Genomic DNA, 20,956 nt, shown 5'->3' on the forward strand with positions numbered 1-20,956 from the left:
AAGGAAACCAAGGGTTCCTTATACCCCTCTCCAGGTATGACCCCCCCCCCCCCCCAGCAATCTTCCCCTTTCTCTCTCCTTGACCCCAGCACTCTCTTTGCCCCCCTCTCTCATAAGTAACAGTTCCCTGACTTGGGCACCCTCACTCTGCCCTCAGCTGAAGATTATGCTCTGTGCATTGCATCCCAGCTCCAGTTTCTCACCACATGCTGCCTGCAGTGTTGGGGTCTCCAGGCTGATCCCCTCCTCTCCTGTCCTCTGAAGGCATCCTGCAGGGGGAGTGTCGGCAGCTGTAAACAGAGAGACCCAGAGCATTTTATTGTTTTCCTGGAGACCCTGCAATTGATGCAAATTTCCAGAGTCTCCAAGGGAAATCCAGAGAGGTAAGGGCAATGATTCTCTTTAACATATACCTTTAAACTGGAGGCAAGTGACAAAACAGGCAGCTCTCTGACTTGTGATACTAGAAGACACCTGCTTGAATCCCACCTCGGCTGTTTACGCAGTGTGATCCTGAGCAAGACACTGCTGCCCAAGTCTCATCTCTCGCTCTATACTTTCTCTCTATTTTTTAAATGGAATCTCCTTTGCTGCTTTCTGCTGGCTTGTGAAGTAACTGCAGCCTCTGCTCCCACAGAGGGACAAAAAGCTTTCAGCAACAAGTACTGTGCAGAAGGAGCTGTGCTATTCCAAGTTTTTCTCTTTTAAAATCATTCTTCCTACTTCTCTGCACCCAGGATTTGGAAATACCCAGGTGATGAAACTAAGCAGCTCCTTTTTAGCCCAGGTTTTCATGAGACACCAGGACACTGGGGGGGAATGGAGTGTCTTCTCATTTTCCCCAGGTCTCTACAATTTTTTAAGTCCATGATCACAGATGAATGCTGTAGAACTAGCCGCGCTATGGGGCCCGGCACTTACTATTTGTAGAGGTCACAGTGGCTGATCATTTCTAGGAAGGCACGTGGCCAAAATTTTCAGTTGTTGTATTCATTTTTGGCCCATTTTTTAGTTGAATTTTTTTGTTTTCTTCATGTTTACTTGTTTCAGAAAAATAGTATACAGTATTTGCAAATAGCGCATGCTGTTTTCCAAAATGTATAAAAGTAATATTTTATAATTTGTCAGAGCCATTATTTATTCATTTTGGATTTAACAAAATAAACCGAAAATGGCCTGATTTGATTTGGGAAACATTCATTTAAAACAAATGCACATCCATAATCAAGTCTGATAATTGGGTTTCTTTGTCACCTTTTTATCCCTTTAACACATCAAACCCCCCCTTCCCTCACTTCCCATTCACTCAGCCACATAAAATAAGCCATTGGTCTGGTCTCATTTGGTTTTGACCTGTGGAAGGGAGTGTTGGTTCCCCAAAGCTAGGCAAGAAATGCATTAACAGACCAATGCAATGTAGTGCGCTCGGCTGCGCACACAGCTTTATAAGTGCTTTGACGCACGTTTTGGGCATGTCTCCAAAATCCCTCATGCAATAAGGGGATTAGCGCATCCAAAACGTGTGTCCAAACCAGCGCAAAGGTAATAGTGCTTATCACATGTATATTCCAAAAAATGTGCACCTGGCGTGCCCATTTTTACTCTCAAAAATTAACACCTACCTGGAGCAAGGTGTTAATTCTTGAGGAGTCCCAAAAGTTTACAGAAAAGCAGAAAATACTGCTTTTCTGTTGTTCCTCTGACTTAATATCATGATGATATTATTTCCGAGAAACCGAAAAAAGAAAGCCCCCCCCAAAAATAAAAAGTGTAGTCAGCGGTCAGGTTAGGGAAACAGATGCTCAGTTAATAAGCATCCATTTTCCTAAACCGTGACTGTGCACAGGTTAGGAAAATGGACTCTCATTAAATTGAGCATCCGTTTTCCTAACCCACTAACAGCCCCTCTCCCTGGTTCCCAATGCTGAGGAGGCGCTAGGGATACAAAATATTTCCTAGTGCTTCCATTTTTACTGCATTTCTTAACAACTGGATATGAACTGTAGTAATGTGATATGACAATCTTATTAAATAATAAACCACGTTGTTTAAAGTGCCAATAATCTTACACCTATAGCAACAACAACCCTCATTCGGGAGCCAAATATTTGCACTTAAGGCGTATTTCTTTCTATTCACTTAAATGAATATGGGATTTGTAACCCATTATAAAGTGAATTGCTCACATGAGTAGTATATAATCATCGGGTTTGTTGCAATAGCTTACAATAGGTATTTTTCATAATGTGTGAACTTTGATGGTTCCTTTTTTTGAAAATTGTTTTCCAATATTTTAACAATTCTTTGTTTATCCGTACAATCTATTCACTGCGAAGTGTATCCACAGATGAAAGAAAGAGAAAACACTTATCATAGTGTTGAGTCGCAGTGGCACTTTAACTTCTTGTGCCCTGTCCAAAACGCCCGACTGTGTACCGCAGTTTCGACTTTAACTGTTTAACAACGCCCGACACAGCGTGTGTTTCGTGGAAAGAACTCATCAGGGGCTCGGGCTTCAACTTTACTGCAATGTAAAAAATTGCAATCAGACAAGAATTGCCTTATGCTTTTTAAAACAAGGTTTTAAGTTACATACGTGTTTCTCTGCAGATAGAACTCCTCTCAGCGTTTTGGTGTATTTCAGAAAATGGAGCCACCAAAAAAGCGAACAGGGGGAGGTATTTAAACTATTGACTGACTTGAAAAAGGACCAATGGTGATTCGCAAACTGTTTGATAGCAACCAATGAATGATTAAAGAACAGCCCTTTAAATTAGAGAAATCCATTCGACAGTGTCATTCATTCCTAAAGGATGTTCTGTTGCTAGTCTAAAAATGCAACATTGTTCTTTGTAATTTAATAAAGAGCGTGTGTCACCGCCTTGCGGAGAAGATGGAACATGGTTTATAACTGTCCAACTTAAATTTGAAAAGTCATGTCCGGCAGTCAAACAATGTTGTACAATAGGACCTTCCTTGTTTTTTGTATTGAGGCGGCTGCGGTGTTCTCGCAGCCGAATTCTAATCGGTCTTGAAGTGCGTCCAACATATAACGATGATGATATATATTACGTTATATGTATTGCAATCTGAAGAAAATTTTCTAAAAAAGTTTCTAAAAAAAGTTTCTTTGGTCACTGGATTTTGCCATGAAAGTCCCTCAATGGTGGAACTGCACATGTCACAGTTACCACAGGCTTTGTGACCAAAAACCTGTGATGTCGTTTTCTGGATTGTAGATGTTGCATGAACAACAAAATCTTTAATGTTTGAGCCTCTCTGAAAAGATATCAGCGGCGGTTCCAAAAAAATAGAATGTAAACACAGAACATGCCAATGTTGTTGTACACTCTTGATAATGGCTGCCGATCCGTGTGTTGTAAAACAAAAACATCCCGTTGCATTGTTTTCTTAGATTGATAATCCAACAATAGTTGTCTGGAAGAATACCACGCTCTTCTATAAGCTGCACGTATCGTTGAAAGTGGATACCCTCTTTCCAAAAATCTTTTGGCTAAAATATATGATTGCTGTTTGAAGTCATGATCAGAAGAACAGATACGTCTCAGACGAAAATACTGACTGACAGCCAAGCCATTTTTAAATGCCTTAGGGTGAAAGCTATAATACCTGAGTAGGTTATTTTTCTCCATTGCTTTCCGATATAAGGACGTTTTAATCATTCTGCCTTCTTTGATGATTAAAATGTCCAAAAAAAGAAATTTGAAACAAATTATGTTCAAAAGTGAATTTCAGATCATTATCAATCAAATTGATCCATGAAAAAAAATTATTGTAATTGATTTTCACTTGACTCCCAAATGAACATAAAGTCGTCAATATAATGAACGCAAAATGATATTTGTTCAAAAAATGGAGATGTGTAAACATGTGTAGTTTCTAGTTTGTTGATCTGTGGATACACTTCGCAGTGAATAGATTGCATGGATAAACAAAGAATTGTTAAAATATTGGAAAACATTTTTCAAAAAAGGAACCGTCAAGGTTCACACCTTATTTCAAAAAATACCTATTGTAAGCTATTGCAACAACCCGATAATTATATATTACTCACGGTGAGCAATTCATTTTATAATGGGTTACAAATCCCATATTCATTTAAGTGAATAGAAAGAAATACGCCTTAAGTGCAAATATTTGGCTCCCGAATGAGGGTTGTTGTTGCTATAGATCCATTTTTACTGCGGCAGCTCATTCATTTAAATATTAAATCGGGCGCCTGGGAGAGGTGGATTGGCATACACTAAGAGAGCGAGCGCTCAATCATAAGAGCCCGTTTAACGCACGCCGATATTGCATCGGCTTTCTTGTTAGTCCAATAAACAGGTATCACCTTGGACCTTCATTTCTGTGCATAAAGTGGACCAACACAGCAACCTCTCTACATTATCCTGGATAATTGCTAGAAATGACCTAACTGGTCATTCAGACAGATCTAGAAGGATGTTTACTTAGGCCTGACTGATGGCGCTGGCAAATTTAGTTTCAGAAGAGCCCTCGGTGTATAGAAATGCAATAGTGCCATGTCTTATTGTCACTGCCCCTCTAGCGGACAATTCCTCCCTCTAAAATCAGGCAAAACTGATTTCCTCTGAATCGTTAGATGAGGCAAGCACGCCACCTGCTGCTTCTAGAAAGCCAATTACATTACAGTTTGCCAAACAAAGAAAAATTACATAGTCGTTCTTTTTGCCAAACAAAGAAAAATTACATAGTCGTTCTTTGCTGGCCTTGGCATACGACCGACCGATGAAGCAGTAAGTTAGCCTTTGCTTCCTAGTTCCAGCTTTCATTTGATTTACGTTTTATTGCCTGCTCTAATTTTTATTATTTGAATAAAGTAGTATGATTACAGTGCAGTGTTGGTCCACTTGAAGCATGGAAATAAAAGTCCAACAAGCCAGCTGTAGGTGAGACCTTTTTGTTGGACTAACTTATTATTTTATGGTGCTGTCAACAGGCCACTGAGAAATGAGCTAGGGATGATGTTTCTGAATGTAACAGTAAATTACAGGTTGCAGGCTGGATTGTTTGTTTTTCAAAGCTGTAAAGGAGTAATAAAGCAAAAGGGAAGGGAAATGTGTTTGCAGAGGGGTGAGAAACAACAAAATTTACAGACACATGAAGACTATGCCTCTAATGGGTGAAGAAACCAATTCATTCCCTGTATGTCTGCTTCAAATCATTTGATCATTTTAAATTGTGGATATCTAACATTCCTGTTATAATTTTTAAGTTCCTTTTCAGTGTCCCTCCAGACCATGGAGGCAGTAATCTGGCCTGGAAAAAAGGTTCCCCCCACAGGAGAGTTATGTGTCATATAAGTGCCTATGCACTAAAGGCTTGCATGCATGCTAAGGCTGCTAAGCATGCACCTGGAATAGCGTGCATTGCACTATCACCCTATCATGTATGTTAACTGGTCCCAGCGGACATTCACGTGTCATGCTCACAGGTAAATGAGGCTTTAGTGGGTGTGCAAAGAATAGCACGGTGTGCTTTCCAAGTGCTAGTTAGCATGTACTCCATAAGGCCTAAAATTTAACCTAATAATAATAAAAATAATAAAAAAAACTTTATAAACTTAACCAAGGTATGGTGTAACCAACTATTTTGCTGTTTTAAGTCATTTTATTTTTTCCACTGGCTAACAGTGCCCACTAGCTGTTGTAGAGATGGTGAAAAGCCATCAAGAGAAGTCAGAAGGAGGAGTTACAAAAAGCATCCAGAGACTGAGCTGCATAAAGTGTATATTTAGCTCTCATAGACCACAGCAAGATACTGACAATTCAGATTTATTAGGAATTATGTTCTGTAGAGGGTTTAATAGGTGTAAATGCTACGGCTGTCTGTCCAGTGGATTCCTGGTAACTAGAAGACACTTGAGTTGAACTAGGGTGGACCAGTTTAGGCGACAATATTCAGTCTGTCAGTCTGTGCCTTGGAATGAGAGTCTCTTTTTTTTTTTTTTTTGGGGGGGGGGGGAGGGAAGGTACTCGTGTGGTCTTGAACCCCTGAGCTTGTGGCATGATGTAGCTGCTGTATGGGAGACCCTCAAGTCTGAGATTCTCCTAGGAAAGCAACCTGCCCAAGCCCAGGAGAAAGTCTCTGAGAACAATAGATATGAGCACGAGATAATGCACCTCTTTCTGAGGAATTTTGGTAAGAGAATGGGATGTGCTGTAATTTTAAAACGAGATGAAAACAGCAAGGATATTTCTTGTTTTGCTTTGTGTCATTTCCCATCTGAAACGACATTTAAAAAAAAAGCTATTGAAATTTCGTTTTGTATTGTTATGTTGTTTTAGTGTTAGCCAAAATGAATGGAGCAATACACACAGGAAAATGAAACGAAGGAAACATCACTAACTTGAAATGAAACTATACGAAACCATTTTTTTTCCCCTTGCATACACCTGGAAGATACGCTAGTCTCCCATCTATAATCCCTTAAAAGTACGAAAATTCGTGGGAGTTAGTAGACAGTGGGGAAAGAGGTGAATGTTTTGGTCATAAAATGAGAATGAATTCTGGTTATTGCCAGCGGGACTTACAAAGCAAATAGGGCGCTTCTGATTTAGTGGAGAGGAGAAGTGGAGGCAGGCGGTGCAGCTCTCCCTCTCCCGCCTCTCCTGCCGCCCAGGGCAGGGGGGCGGCCTCAGCAGGGCAAGCCTCAAACGGCCACATTTCGCAGGCAGGCAAATCCAGCGCCAGTGGAGCCCGCAGGAGGGAGAGAAGCCTCGTAAGGTAGCAGCAGAGCAGGGCAAAGAGTCGGGCTGGAGGGAGCCGCCGCTCTGCTGGGCAGAAAGTTTTTTTCTTTTTACAGCACTTGCTGCTCCTCATCCACACATTACGCCCGGATGTAATCATTGCTGCAGGAATGCGCGGACCTGATCGGGGGGTGCCTGGGGCGTTATCTGGGACCACACTGTAGCTCAGAGCCCCCGACCCGCGCTGGATTCCCAGGTGACGTCTAGCCAGCGAGAGTAATGGGGAGAGTGAGTGGTGGTGACTCCCGCCAGTGCTACGATTACTCTCTCCTCCCTCTGCTTTAATCTTGTTGTACCTACACCGCCTTGGCAGCATCTTGTTTTTCCCGAAAGGGCGGTTAAAATAAAAGAAATAAATATAAAATGAGGGGGAGGGGGAGGCAAGGAACCCCGGGTAGTTTTGAAGAAAGGCTCATGGCACCATGGGTCAAGAAAGATTGATTTTGATTGAGCTGGAGGTCCAAAAGGGAAAGAGGAAGTTGCTTGACTAAAAAAAAAAATTGTCTCCATTGAAGGGTTATGTTTTACACTTTATTTATTTGGCTTAATACTATTTCAACTTTCCCTTGCGTGATAAGAATGAGCCAGGCTGTATGTTTGACACAGGCATGGGCCTGCCTTGTTCCCGCTAACACAAAGCTGTCCTCGGTGGGGGTTTTTTTTTGTCTTGGTGACAGTTAAAGTAAACATAAACAAAGAAGGCTCTTTCTTTCAGATTCAGTAAAGTGGCCTGGAAAACAGGTGCTCAGTGCTGAGCGCCCGCTTTCCTGACGCGCACCCCACCACCTCTCCTGGGCGCCTGATACAGTATTTACACGAGTAGCTGCGCTAAAAGGAGGCACTAGGGACAATTGGGCGCCCCTAGCACCTCCTTAGCAGTGGGCGCCCGGGAGAGGTGGCTGTCAGTGGGAATTTTATGAGCATCTGTTTTCCTAACCTCTGCACAGCCATGGGTTAGGAAAATGGACGCTCGTTAATTGAGCAACCTTTTTCATTTTTTAACCTTTTGGTTCCTCCGACTTAATATCCCCATGATATTAAGTCAGATGATGTACAAAAAGCAGTATTTTCTGCTTTTCTGTACACCTTTTTTGGGCCACTCAAAAATGAATGCCTGCTCTGGGCTGGTGTTAATTTCTGAGCCTACAAATGTGTGGATCAGGTGCACATTTTTTTTTTTTTTTTGTATTTGGGGTGAATAGCTAATAGCCTCATCAACATGCATTTGCATTTGATGAGCGCTAGTTTTTTTTTTTTTTTTTGGGGGGGGGGGGGGGTTGGACATGCATTTTAGATGTGCTAAACTCCTTATGGTATAAGGGGTTGTGGACGCATGTCCAAAATGCACGTCCAACTGCGTGTTAAACAGTGTGCTCAGCTGAGCATGCTTTACTGTTTCAGCCTGCTTGTGTCAAGACTTCCTTTCCATTTTATTTGTAAACAGTTCAGGGTGCACTGAAGAAGGGTGGAATATGTCTTTCAACGTGGACTGTGATTCTGTCTGGATAGAGGCGAGCCCGTTGGCTGGTAAGTGTAACCTGCAATATCTGTGCTGGCGGCTGAGGATGCATGAAGGTCTACAGCTGAATCACAACAATTCTCATAGATCTGCAACCTGCAAACTCAAATTCTGCATACTTGTCATTATACCAGGGACCAGCTACTTGAATGGTGCTGGTACAGTTTCTATAGCCAATATGAGACTAGGAGTATTAGCAATGTAAAATAATCAAATATTCTGATAATAACTTGGATTTATATATAGTACCTTTCATTCAAACATGTCTCAGAATTTGATACTTTAACAAATAGCACAGCCATCCCTGGGGTGGGTGGACTGGAGAAGCTGAAGTGCAGGGAGACAACGTAACTCAAAATTCCAGTGGTGGAGGGGGATTTGAACTTGGATCCCTGGGATAATTCCATTTTTAAAGAACACTTGCTCTGTTTAGCTTGGGAGTCTGCATACTGTTTGCCATAGTAAGCCCAAAGTCTCAACAATACAAGAAATTGATGGATGCTGGAATTATATGTGAATTTATTTTATTATTATTTTTTTCAGTTTGTAATCCAAAATTTATTAGAATGCCCCGTATATAGGAACTGGAATTACGATGTTTACTTGTATGATGAACAAATGATTAATATTATGTTGTCTAAATAGACACAACATATGTTAGAACATTACGAAGATATGTTATTCTATAGTGGGGTCTTCCCATGTTCTCAATTTGTAACGAAAGCAGAGTATGTACTGAAGACAGTAACTAAAGATCAAAGGCTGTCCTGAGGAAATGCAAACTGCTACATTATTAAAACCAAAACTATTATCAAAAATTTGTTTATCACTCCTGCTACAATTGGGATTATTGGCGAGCATCATAGTAGCCATTGTAAAGAATTCATTTTGAATCAGCACTCCAATCATGATATTACTACACAGTTTTAGGACATGTTTGGGTCCGGTGCAATACATTTTTTGGTAATTCATAGCATGGGCCAATGGAAGAGACCCTGCATGGTCCCCACAACTTATGGAGAAAAATTTGGGCCAAGAAAAGATATAACAAAGCCTGACCAGAATCCAAGCAGAGGACCAGACGTTCTGAAGGATTTCCCTCCATGGTGTAAATCTTGCTCACAATGTTCAAAGTATTTACAGCAAAGGAGGTTCTTAACATCAGTAAAATGTGCCCAGATGCAGGAATGTACTGTAAAAGTAAGCTAATTTTTTACTGTATTACCTATCACTTTTCCAGATGTGTCTTTAGCTTGGGACAGTCTTTTTAAAGCTAAGGATGTGGTGAGTACAGTTCTACAATTATTCATAATTTAATGACCAATTCTCTCAAGGTTGACACATATTGATCAATGATACTGTGGGCCAAGTCTTGGAATGCCATCCAGTATCTTCCTTCTGGACTCGAATACGTCCAGGCCCTGGGGGTTCATCTGCAGATTGCACAAAGTGTCTGCTGCTTCTTTTCCAGCCATGTTTGGGGTTCCTGTATGTCCGCTTTCTCTTCTTGAAAGGAGAGCTGTGGGATTGAACTAAGCTTGCTGAGAATTTGGTGCAAGGAGCTTCTTCTGGACTTGCACTAATTTATCTGAGCTATTCCGGTGCGCAGCATTTAAAATCTGTCCAGGCAGCTGTTCCAGCTGTTGCTGGCTCCTCAAATACATGAAGTCTTGTGCTCCGAGGATTCTGATATGGAATAACTTTTGTTTCTCTGGTTTGGCCTTTATGATTCTGAAACTGTCTTAGGGCAGGACATTTGTATTTCCACTTAGAGATGTTCCCATGTATGGTAGTATGGAAAAGGTGAGTCCCATTTTTCATTTAAATTCTCTTTTTAACCCCTAACTGTACATTTTTTCTTAGCACGAGGCTACTGATAATTGTATATTAAGAAAAAGTAAGATATAAGGATGGATTTTTTCCCATTCTGTGCTATTGGAAGTAAAAGAAAGTAGGGGGCGGTTAATTCATTTTTGTTTTCTATAGACTAATTAAAGCACAATTGTGTCTTACTTTTGAAAGTTCCACTCCTTTTATTGAGGTCAATGCACAGTGAGCTAAAACAGGCTGCCTGAACAGAAACGTAAATCATTGGCTAGACTACAGTTGCTTTTAAAGTGATTCATTTAGAGAAGGAGTATTAACTTGTACTTGGGTCCAAGGCTGGTTTCCTTTAATGTAGGAATACCTGCCAGAGGAGCCAGGAAAGTGGGCAGAAACAATGCAATCCGCAGTCACAAAGTTTGGATACCGTGTAAGGAAACCAGTGCGCCCTCCGAGACCCTTTCTGAATGTGCCTTTGGGAAAAGCCTCAGATAAAATCAGACCCTTTGGGGCAATAGATTCTTACAACCTTAAAAACTCTTGAGTAGTGGGCCCTGGCTCACCTTACACGCCATCTTTCCCTGCCAGTCACTGGATTACGTTACATAGCTTTCTTCGCATATCATAATGTATACTTCCTGTTTCTCCCAACAGCATTGTGTAAGCCTACAACACCAGACACAAATGCAATAATAGACAGGTGTACAATATCTATAGAAATAGGGCAATGGAGAGAGCAGGGTTTCCCAACCCTGCCCTGGGGACCCCGCAGCCAGTCAGGTTTTCAGCATATCCACAATGAATAGGCATGTGGAAAATCTGCATACATTGAATTTCCAGGGTATTCAAATTTATCTCATGTATATTCATTGCGCCTGTCCTGAAAACCCGACTAGCTGTGGACTGCCCAGGACAGGTTCAGGAAGCCCTGCCATAGAGTTGCGTTTGCCTATCTTATCTTTACCATTGTTTGTTGTGTATATTGTACATTTCAATTGTGATAGTACAAAGGACAAACAAGTTCAGACATGCTGGTCTTTCCATTTGCATGGGTGTCTGGCAGATAAAGGGCAGAATGCATCAGAGAAGTGGAGGGGGTGTTCACATAAGTTATTGGCAACATGTAAGAATATAATTTATGCTGGTCTGTTGCAGCTTCAGAGGATTGAAAACAAGCTTGATATTCAGGAATTGCACCAAACCCAGTCACCTAAAGTTAGGAGAAGGCCACGGCTGGAAAGGCAGTTATTCTTCAGTGGTGAGTTAAAGCTCGGATTTTGTGGATTTGCAGGAAAAACGACTCTTGTTGTACAGGAGCTGTTGCACCACTCGAGTCCCATTGCCAAATGGAATTTAGACGAGTGCCAGTGCGGACTCTTTAATTGGAGCTATACATGCCGCACAGCTGTTTCCACAGGTTAACACCAGTGACAATGCTGTGCAAGTTCAACCCTTAACTCAGGTCTACCACTCTCCAGGTTGGCAGGGGTTGGCGATGCTGAAAAGGAAGTACTTATTGTCCCTGGGGTGAGGTGAGGGGTGGAGTCACTGCCCATCGGCACACCTAGTGTCTCCATTAGTCAGGTTCCAGAGCGTTGCCACCAAGGACTAACATTTTGGTAGTTGGGCTGAGTTAAGAGGGGAATATTTATTTATTTATTTATTTATTTTAAAGCATTTATATTCCGTCTATAATAAAGCAAATCAGGCTAAGCAGAGTATAAAGTAAGCGGAATACAAAATAAAGGGAAATCCCTCCCCGGGTAGTTTATTTATTTAATTGATTTTCCACCTTTCATGACCCTTTAAAATGGATTTATGGCACCATAGATCAATAGAGACCAGAGAAGGGCAACCAAAATGATAAAGGGCATGGAACGGCTCCCCTATGAGGAAAGGCTAAAGAGGTTAAGGCTGTTCAGCTTGGAAAAGAGATGGCTGAGGGGGGATATGATAGAGATCTTTAAAATCATGAAAGCACTTGAACAGGTAAATGTGAATCGGTTATTTACTCTTTCGGATAATAGAAAGACTAGGGCGCACTCCATGAAGTTAGCAAGTAACATTTAAAACAAATCTGAGAGAATTCTTTTTCACTCAATGCACAATTAAGCTCTGGAATTCATTGCCAGAGGATGTGGTTAAGGCAGTTAGAATAGCTGGGTTTAAAAAGCTGGGTTTGGATAAGTTACTGGAGGAGAAATGCATAAACTGCTATTAATCAATAAGGAATAGCTACTGCTTGTTACCAGCACTAGTATCTTGGGATCTATTTAATGTTTGGATACTTGCCAGGTACTTGTGACTCGGATTGGCCACTGTTGGAAACAGAATACTGGGCTTGGTGGACCCTTGGTCTGACCCAGTATGGCATTTCTTATGTTCTTATGTAAAAGATTTAAAAAAACAGTGCTCCCCAGTCCCTGCCCCACCATGGACAACCTCTATAAATACTGTTTAATATGCATAGCTGACCGTGCTTATTTACTGCTTTGAAATAACTTTTTAAAAAATTGTATACAAGATATATAGACTTAAAACAAAACCATTTTTAAGTTGACAGTGGTTTCTAAAGTCAGTTACTTACTGACACAGAGAATAAATTAAAATTATTTATCATGTACCGTGTACACAAAGTATAGAAAAATCAAGCATACTTGCCAGGAGCTTGGTGGACTTGGGCATGTTAAGACCTGCCTGCTATCAGAGGCTTAGAGGCCAGTGCATTTCTCCCTTGTGAAATCCTATTGAGAATATCCGGGGGTGTTAAGCTTTCACTGTACAGAAATCCGAGCCTGATGTAAATATCATTTTGGGAAGGTGCAGAAAACAACACACACAAGGGCAATTCAGTTTCTGCTGGGAGAGTCGGTGTCACAATGGCAATGAAGGGGGACCCCAGCTTTTCAGATGGAGGCCTGCATTATGTGAAAGCAGAGGAGAACCCAGCACACAGGTACAGTAAACATCTTCTGTGATCAGAGAAGACTAAATGAACATGTCTGTTGGACTGTGAGCTCTTTGAGGCAGGAACTCTCATTTCTGGTCATCACCTTTCGGTCCCCTTCATGATCACCCCACAAAGGGAGCAACGTTATCTCCAAAAATCATGTACAATCTCTTTCGATAATTTGTCCGACTAGGATTCTCAGGCCAGTCTCAGTCTCTCCTGGTTTTCCAGCATGTGTTTTCAAAGTTTCGGGGAGACTATCCACTGCCACCAGAGCTGAACAGCCAGGACTGACTCAACCTCCTCCTGGACCTGTAACAGGATGGCAAGCCTCTCCCCCCAGTATCCCACTTCATGTTTTAGTGCACCAGAAGTAAGCTCATCGTATTCTAAAGGTGATGTTTTGCTTTCATTTTTTGTGTGGTCACCCATGATACGGACTCTCTCTGAGTGTAAAGAAGAGTCTGTAGTGCTTCATTAGCCTATCGCTGCGCGTAAAATGTAAACCAGTAAGAGATATACTAGAGCCATGATGGAGGGTGGGTGGGGCGGGGAAGGAATCCGTTGACCGTTGGTTACTGCCAGCAAAGCCATAACACGATGACCACATTTTTCTAAATCTGGCAGGTGACACAGATTCTTGAAATTGTTTTGAATGGATGGTTTTGTGACTTCCTCCCCCCCCCCCCCATCCATCCTCCCTCAATGAAATAAGCTGACCTTTCTGCCCCACAGCGAGTCCAACCCTTATCAAAACAGCGGGGACCCATAAACTGCAGAGCTGACTTCTCAGGAAAGAATATATCCATCAGCTGGGATCCTGAGGGAAAGGTCTTATGAGCAGATCCGTTTGTTTCTTGAGCCACTTAACCTTTTCACCTTGCTCCTGATGCAGCTTTTAACTGGACTATTAGCTCACTGTCCCTTTTTATCTCACTGTCTTGATCCTGAATTTTGCCCACTTGCTAGGCTCAGAGAGATTATTTGGAAAGAAGCTCCAGTGACCTGAAGGAGGCTTACAGTACAGCCTTCTTCTGCTGTTTGCATTTCTAGATGTTTGTTCATTAATAAGGAGGGTAATGAGTCCTAAATTGGCTGGGCCAACTTGTTGACCTTGTAGCTAGTGCTGTATGTTGCTGAGCAGAGGAGCAGGAATCCAGTACTGGCTCAGACTCCTTGGGATGAGTGGGTCCACTACATGCCCACAAGTTATACAGCTAACTTTTTTAGCCACATAAATGTTTTATTGTATGTGGCTAAGCGGTGGCCGCTGAACATAGGCACATATCTAGTGGCTGCTACTTAACTGCCATAAGCTTTACGCATATGGCTAAATAACGCTGGATGCTTTTTGAATATTGACTTCTCCAGGTCAGCTGTGCCACTGAAATTACCTTGTAATTTAGCTGAATAAGTTATAGCTGGCTAAGGGGGTAATTTTCCAAAGGTATCGCACGCGAAAAGGGACCTTTTCTCGTGCGATACCTAGATCGGGGTGGGTTCTGGGCGGCGTCCGCACCGGAAGGGGAGGAGTCGGGGCGGCACCGGGGCAGATGCCGCGAAGACATTGCTGACGGCGAAAAGGTAAGGAGCCTTATCGTCATCAGTAATGCGGCCAATAGCGCCACCTTTCACGGTGGCGCTATTGGTTTGCGAAAGCCGGCAACGATAGTACCGTGGTGGTGCGATCGCTGCCGGCTTTCGCAGGCCCGCCCCCCGCTTTGCCCTCCCGCCCCCATTGCCGCCGGATTTTCTAAGTTCTGCAAACTTAGAAAATCCAGGCCTAAGTTACATAATCGGCCAGCTTTGAATAGTGACTTATGCTTGTACAAAGTGCTGGGATACTCGTCTGAAAGTGCAAAAAGAAATTCAAGAACCAGGCAATTGATCCAGAGTGCTCTTTGTCCAAGTTTTTGCTTGTACGATTCCTCTACCTCCCTCCCCAGTTTTAGAAAATTAGACTGAAACATTTAAGGCCAGGTGCATGCACTGAATAAAACAATGCATTTTCATTAAGATTTGGGGATCCTCAGAATATATACAGTGTATTATTACATTATAATGTGTTTAGGACAAATACACCATATTCTATTAAGATTATTAATTTATTATAACCATTTCCAACCTCTTTAAAAAGGACGTACAATGGAAATATTCCTTCTTGGAGAAAAAAAAGAAGCCCAGACGGAGATTATGATAAGAGGAATGATATGGCCACTACTTTTCACAAGGGCAAAGAAGAATCCCATTCCGCAATATTCCTAAACAGCTGTAAAGAACCTGCAGTTAGTAGGGTTTACTTCCCTTCAACAACCTCCCACGAACTGAGAGATCTAGACAGTCTCAGCAATCGAGTGACCTCCAGCACAGAAATGGAAAGTTCCAAGGAGCCAATGGAAGATGCTCTTAGAGCCCATGAGCATGTTCTGATGCCCTCTTCTGACAATGCAGTTTTCCAACACGCAATTTGGAAAGATGCTTCCATATCCCCTTTGCCCTCTTCCTCCTCGTTCTGGGATGGCCTGTACATTCAGAAGCTGGAATGCCTCCGGAATAGATCCCCTGACAGCAAACTGGAAAGGCTGAAAAAGAGGATCAGGGAGCAAAGGCAGCAGTATGGCAAGACTGCACCAGAGCTAAGTGAGTCCAGACCCTGGAGAGCCACACAACCTACCAAGAGAAGCTCTCTTAGACAGAAACTTCGCAAGGTGACTTTTGCCCCTCCGCCACCAGTTTATAAAGGTTAGTAACTGTATTTTTCATGTCACAGGGAGGCTAATGTGTGTGGTATACAATACTCATTTGGGCATTAATCTCATTATTTTAAATGCATTTTATTGGAAGATTATCTAATATCTAAGTTTTTAACTTTATGTTTAATGCTCTTAAAGCATGTTTTTGTTATTTTATCTGTTTGTTTTTATTGTTTTAATTGTGTGATATTATGTTTTAAGTATTGTACATCGCTTTGGTTGATTCTTTTGAATCTGGAAGGTGATTTATAAATGTTATTAAATAAATAAATAAATGGTTAGAATTTTCAGAATACTTGATGTCATTACTGATGTGTTGATTCAGATGATTTTTAGTAGACATTTTTAATCCCTAGGGGTAATTGAATTTGGTAGCTGGGTCTGATAGGCTAAGAGGTAAGGAGTGTGGGGGCGGGGAGAGGAGGAATCCCAGGCAGGAGAAAGGAGGCTTCTACTTTGTCAGCAATTAAAGGATTGTGGTAGAGGTGGAGGAAGAAGATGTTTGGCTTAGGTACTCATCTCTTTCAACTGAAGCTCATTGCAAGGGTGAGAACCTGATCGAAAGACCATATACAGTATATTTAAGAACATAAGATTTGCCATACTGGGTCAGACCATAGGTTCATCAAGCCCAGTATTCTTTTTCCAACAGTGACCAATCCAGTTCACAAGTACCTGGCAGGATCCCAATGGGGTAGCTAGATTCCAAGCTGCTTATCCCAGGGATAAGCAGTGGATTTCCCCAAGTCCACCTTAATAATGGTTTATAGACTTTTCTTCCAGGAACTTTTAAATCCAGCTACACTAACAGCTTTCACCACATCCTCAGATCCCATCATTTGCTTCCAGAGATGCACCCTCTCAAGGCTTAGAATTTCTTTGTTATAACTTGTGTTGAAAATCAAATGAAATCTCATTCCTGAGTGGTCCAGCATGGTGAAGAGGTTAGGGTAGCCAATCTGGATTAAGATGCTTATAGTTTAATCTGTCAGAGCTCATGCTGAGTTTCCACTATTAAAGCTAATTCATATGAAATAGACTGTGCTTATCCATTGGTCTAATGGATATATGGGAGTCTGAATAATAAAGCATGGCAGTGATAGAAACAGGAATGAGAGGATGGGTAAGAGACATGAGGGGAGAAGCTGGTGTTGATTAAAGGATGATAATTTATATGCTCATTTACCCAAGGTAGTAGAAAACTGGAGAGGAGGAAAACTGAGCAGACTGGATGGACCAATTCATCCTTATTTGCTGTCATCTACTATGCTAATAATAATGAAAGGGACACTGTCGGGCAAGGTTCCTGATAGCCTGTGGGAGAGAAGGGACACCTTCAGCTCCTTTCTACCCATGTGGCAGCACTCCAGTTGTCTCATGGTTTGAGCCATGCAGGTCTCATGAACCTAACCACAACACAGCTAGAGCAGTGCCAGCTGGGTTTAAAGGAATCAGGTTTCCTGTTCAGGTTAATGGGAACTTTGCTATCTGGGCTTATTTAATGAATAGAAATAAATATTAAGAAACAAAAAATAATATAAAGAGACATCTTTATATTGGACTAACTTAAAACATTTCTTGATTAGCTTTTCAGGAGTTATATTCCCTTCATCAGGTCAATGAGAAAGAGAAATGTGAGAAAGAGAAATGTGAGAAACATAAGCATTGTTTCCTGTTATGTTCTCGTAATCTTTTTAGATACATTTGAAGGTGCACCACACTGCAGTCTGATTATAGTTGGATGGGCCAATTCTGTGCTTCAATTTGCATATTAGTGCTACTGCACCAAACAGAGACAAATTTGAAAAGTGACTAGCAATTTAAAAAGCATTTGAACTGCAAATTCAATGTAATTCAGGTTGTGCTGTGGATTACTTTCTGTGAAACTTCAGCGCCAAAAGGGAACTTATTTCATGCTTCTGCTTGAGTCTCTCATTTTATTTGCAATTTCCCACAAACTGAAGCAATGAGACCTGCTCGGTCTGCAGAGCTTACCTTCTGACGAGCTGCTGTTTCGCATTCATGTGCAGATGCGATCATGACACTAAGCAAAGGAATGTGTTTCACAAGCTCTGCCAGCATTCAGTTCTGTGAAATGAATTTATTTCAAACATAGAGACGAGCATAAAACAGGATTTCAGATGCATTTATTAAGACAATTGCACTACTCTCCTGGTTTGTTTTTATTTAAATGTATATTGTTTGAAAAGCTTTGTAAGTACTGTCCTGTGTAAATTCCCTCTTCCTCTAGGATTTAGTGCAGTTAGTATAAAACCGAGTAAACTTTCTTGTGATGGAGAGCAAGCAGAATCTGAAAACGTAAGGCTTACCAGACAAGAATACACATGGCGCAAGAATTTTATACCTGGAGCTCAAGGTTAGCATCAATCAGCTTACACGTGTGTTTATATGTAATAGATTTTGCAAGTAATGATGCTGAATTACAAGACAGATAATTCTCTGGCAAATTGTGAAGTCATAAGAACATAAGAATTGTCATACAGGGTCAGGCTGAGGGTCCATCAAGCCCAGTATCCTGTTTCCATTTTTGCTAGTGCTCTTCAGGTAGCTGTGTCCGTACAGAGATTCACACTGAGGTCACATAAGAGTGGTCTAGCTGGATCTTGTTCTGCAGTGTTGGAACAGATGGACACCCATGTTTTTACATACAGCATTGCTGAAAATTCATGTGTGCCCTCATGCTTATTATGTACCGTTTAGTACAAATTAGAAAATACCCGTGATGTCAGCTGAAAACCAGAATCAATTCACAACACAAAAGAATTCAGCCGAAGGGGAACTCTAGTGGAATAGCGTTGAGCAACCTTCATAAATGGCCTCAGTATATTTGGGGCTTATTGGTTGAAGCCTGTAACATTCTGGGCTAGTATAATCATGGGTTGCATACATGCTTTTATGGCACCAGTAGGTGCTGAAAAAGTGACACAACCACTGTGTAACTTTAAAAACACTAGTGTGTGTGACTTATCTTTGTTTGAATGCAAGAGAAGGGCAAAGAAGTCCTGAAGCGTGGCCTCCGACACCGTGGTGTTTCGGAGTCTGTTACTCCTTCATCAGGGACCTTCAGGAAAAGATGAGCCTTCGGTATATTTCTGCGTGCAAAGATAAAATTGTAAGAGTTCATAACATGCTTTACTGCAAAAAATGCAATGGCTTGGTTTGGAAAATTAAACTTACTCCGCGGTTTCTCGGTCAGTGTATAAATTTTGAAGCGGCGATTATCTGTGCGCTGTAACAAGTGAACATCTCTTAAGAATTAAGCATATTAACTTGCTCACGTTTCTCAAATGGTATTTAAAAATAACCAAACTTACGTGCACTATGGAGATGACACCTGCCAGCTTACCGTTCAAAGACTGACAGCTTGCGTGCCAAGAAGACGCTGGTTTTAAAGGGAATCCGTCGAATCGTTGTTTGACAGGAAATGACGTACTAGATTACAAATATGGTCATGTCCATAAAAGGTAAATGACGTGGTGTGGGAAGCCCTCGGTGGCTAACTCCAAAAAAGGACAATGACGTCATGGGGACGGCCATCTTAAAAATTTTGACAGACAAAAAGAGTGATAGAACCTCATTGCGATAGAACTATGAAGACGATAGCATTCAAAATTTAAATTTGACGTAACAACATCAAAAGGCTACTGTGAAAACGAAATTGCAAATTATTAAATTATGGAAAACCATTCGACTTTCTCATTGAGTCCATGTGGTTCTACGCTTTGCAGTTTGAAAATCCATCCATTTTCTTTATAATTCAGCAAACTGGAACGATCCCCACCTCGCCAATTTGGAGGGATATGTTCGAGTATCACCCATTTAAAGTCTGAAAATGTGTGTGTGTGTGTAATACAATGTTGAACAACAGGTGCTTTTATATCCTTGTTATTGATCCTACTCCGGTGTTCAGTGAGACGAATGCGTATCTTACGTTTGGTACGTCCCACATATATTTTCTTACAGGGACATTGTAAAGCATAAATCACACATTCCGTGTTGCAGGTGACTTCTTGCTTGATCCGAACTTTAAATCCTGTCTGTGGATCTTGCCAATGGGTGCCCATGGGTGCCAATGGGTGCCGCTTCAAAATTTATACACTGACCGAGAAACCGCGGAGTAAGTTTAATTTTCCAAACCAAGCCATTGCATTTTTTGCAGTAAAGCATGTTACGAACTCTTACAATTTTATCTTTGCACGCAGAAATATACCGAAGGCTCATCTTTTCCTGAAGGTCCCTGATGAAGGAGTAACAGACTCCGAAACACCACGGTGTCGGAGGCCATGCTTCAGGACTTCTTTGCCCTTCTCCTGTGTTCAAACAAAGATAAGTGCACACACACTAGTGTTTTTAAAGTTACACAGTGGTTGTGTCACTTTTTCAGCACCTACTGGTGCCATAAAAGCGTGTATGCAACCCATGATTATACTAGCCCAGAATGTTACAGGCTTCAACCAATAAGCCCCAAATATACTGAGGCCATTTATGAAGGTTGCTCAACGCTATTCCACTAGAGTTCCCCTTCGGCTGAATTTTTTTGTGTTGTGAATTTATTATGTACCGTTGGCAGGCACTCTAGGTACTTCACTGGTTTGTTAACTTTTGGGTGTATCCCAAAGAACAGCAGGTCACCAGCAAGTATCTCAATGATTGGGTAAAATGTTGAACCTTGGCAAACCACAAATACAGGCCGATACAGTAAAAACGCGGGAGAGCGGGCAAACGCCGGCTCTCCCGGCGCACGCACAGGCCACTCTCCTGTGCACGCGATACAGTATCTTAATTTATTTAAATTAAGCCCGGCGGTAAAAAGAGGCGCTAGGGACACTAGCACGTCCCTAGCGCCTCTTTTTTGACGGAAGCGGTGGCTGTCAGCGGGTTTCACAGCCGACGCTCAATTTTGCCGGTTTCGGTTCTCGAGTCCACTGACAGCCATGGGCTCGGAAACCGGACGCTGGCAAAATTGAGCATCCGGTTTTCGACCTGACAGCCGCTGGCCCATTTTAAATTTTTTTTTTTAAATTTTTTACTTTTTTAAACTTTCGGGACCTCCAACTTAATATCGCCATGATATTAAGTCGGAGGGTGCCCGGAGAAA

The 20,956-nt window shown here is 41.7% G+C and overlaps 1 protein-coding gene across 1 annotated transcript in view; it reads left to right on the forward strand.

Annotated features, from left to right (window-relative positions):
* The first annotated feature begins 6,699 nt into the window (after positions 1-6,699).
* Positions 6,700-20,956, forward strand: part of CCDC187 (coiled-coil domain containing 187) — a 148,499-nt gene continuing 134,242 nt past the window's right edge. Inside the window, exons 1-7 of the mRNA XM_029611872.1 lie at positions 6,700-6,768; positions 8,236-8,318; positions 9,551-9,594; positions 11,290-11,392; positions 12,955-13,090; positions 15,222-15,826; positions 18,089-18,214. Of these exons, the coding sequence (XP_029467732.1) occupies positions 8,264-8,318; positions 9,551-9,594; positions 11,290-11,392; positions 12,955-13,090; positions 15,222-15,826; positions 18,089-18,214 (1,069 nt within the window). The 5' untranslated portion in view covers positions 6,700-6,768; positions 8,236-8,263. The remainder of the gene's footprint in view (positions 6,769-8,235; positions 8,319-9,550; positions 9,595-11,289; positions 11,393-12,954; positions 13,091-15,221; positions 15,827-18,088; positions 18,215-20,956) is intronic.

The sequence above is a fragment of the Rhinatrema bivittatum genome, chromosome 8, assembly GCF_901001135.1.
Source record: "Rhinatrema bivittatum chromosome 8, aRhiBiv1.1, whole genome shotgun sequence".
NCBI lineage: Eukaryota > Metazoa > Chordata > Amphibia > Gymnophiona > Rhinatrematidae > Rhinatrema > Rhinatrema bivittatum.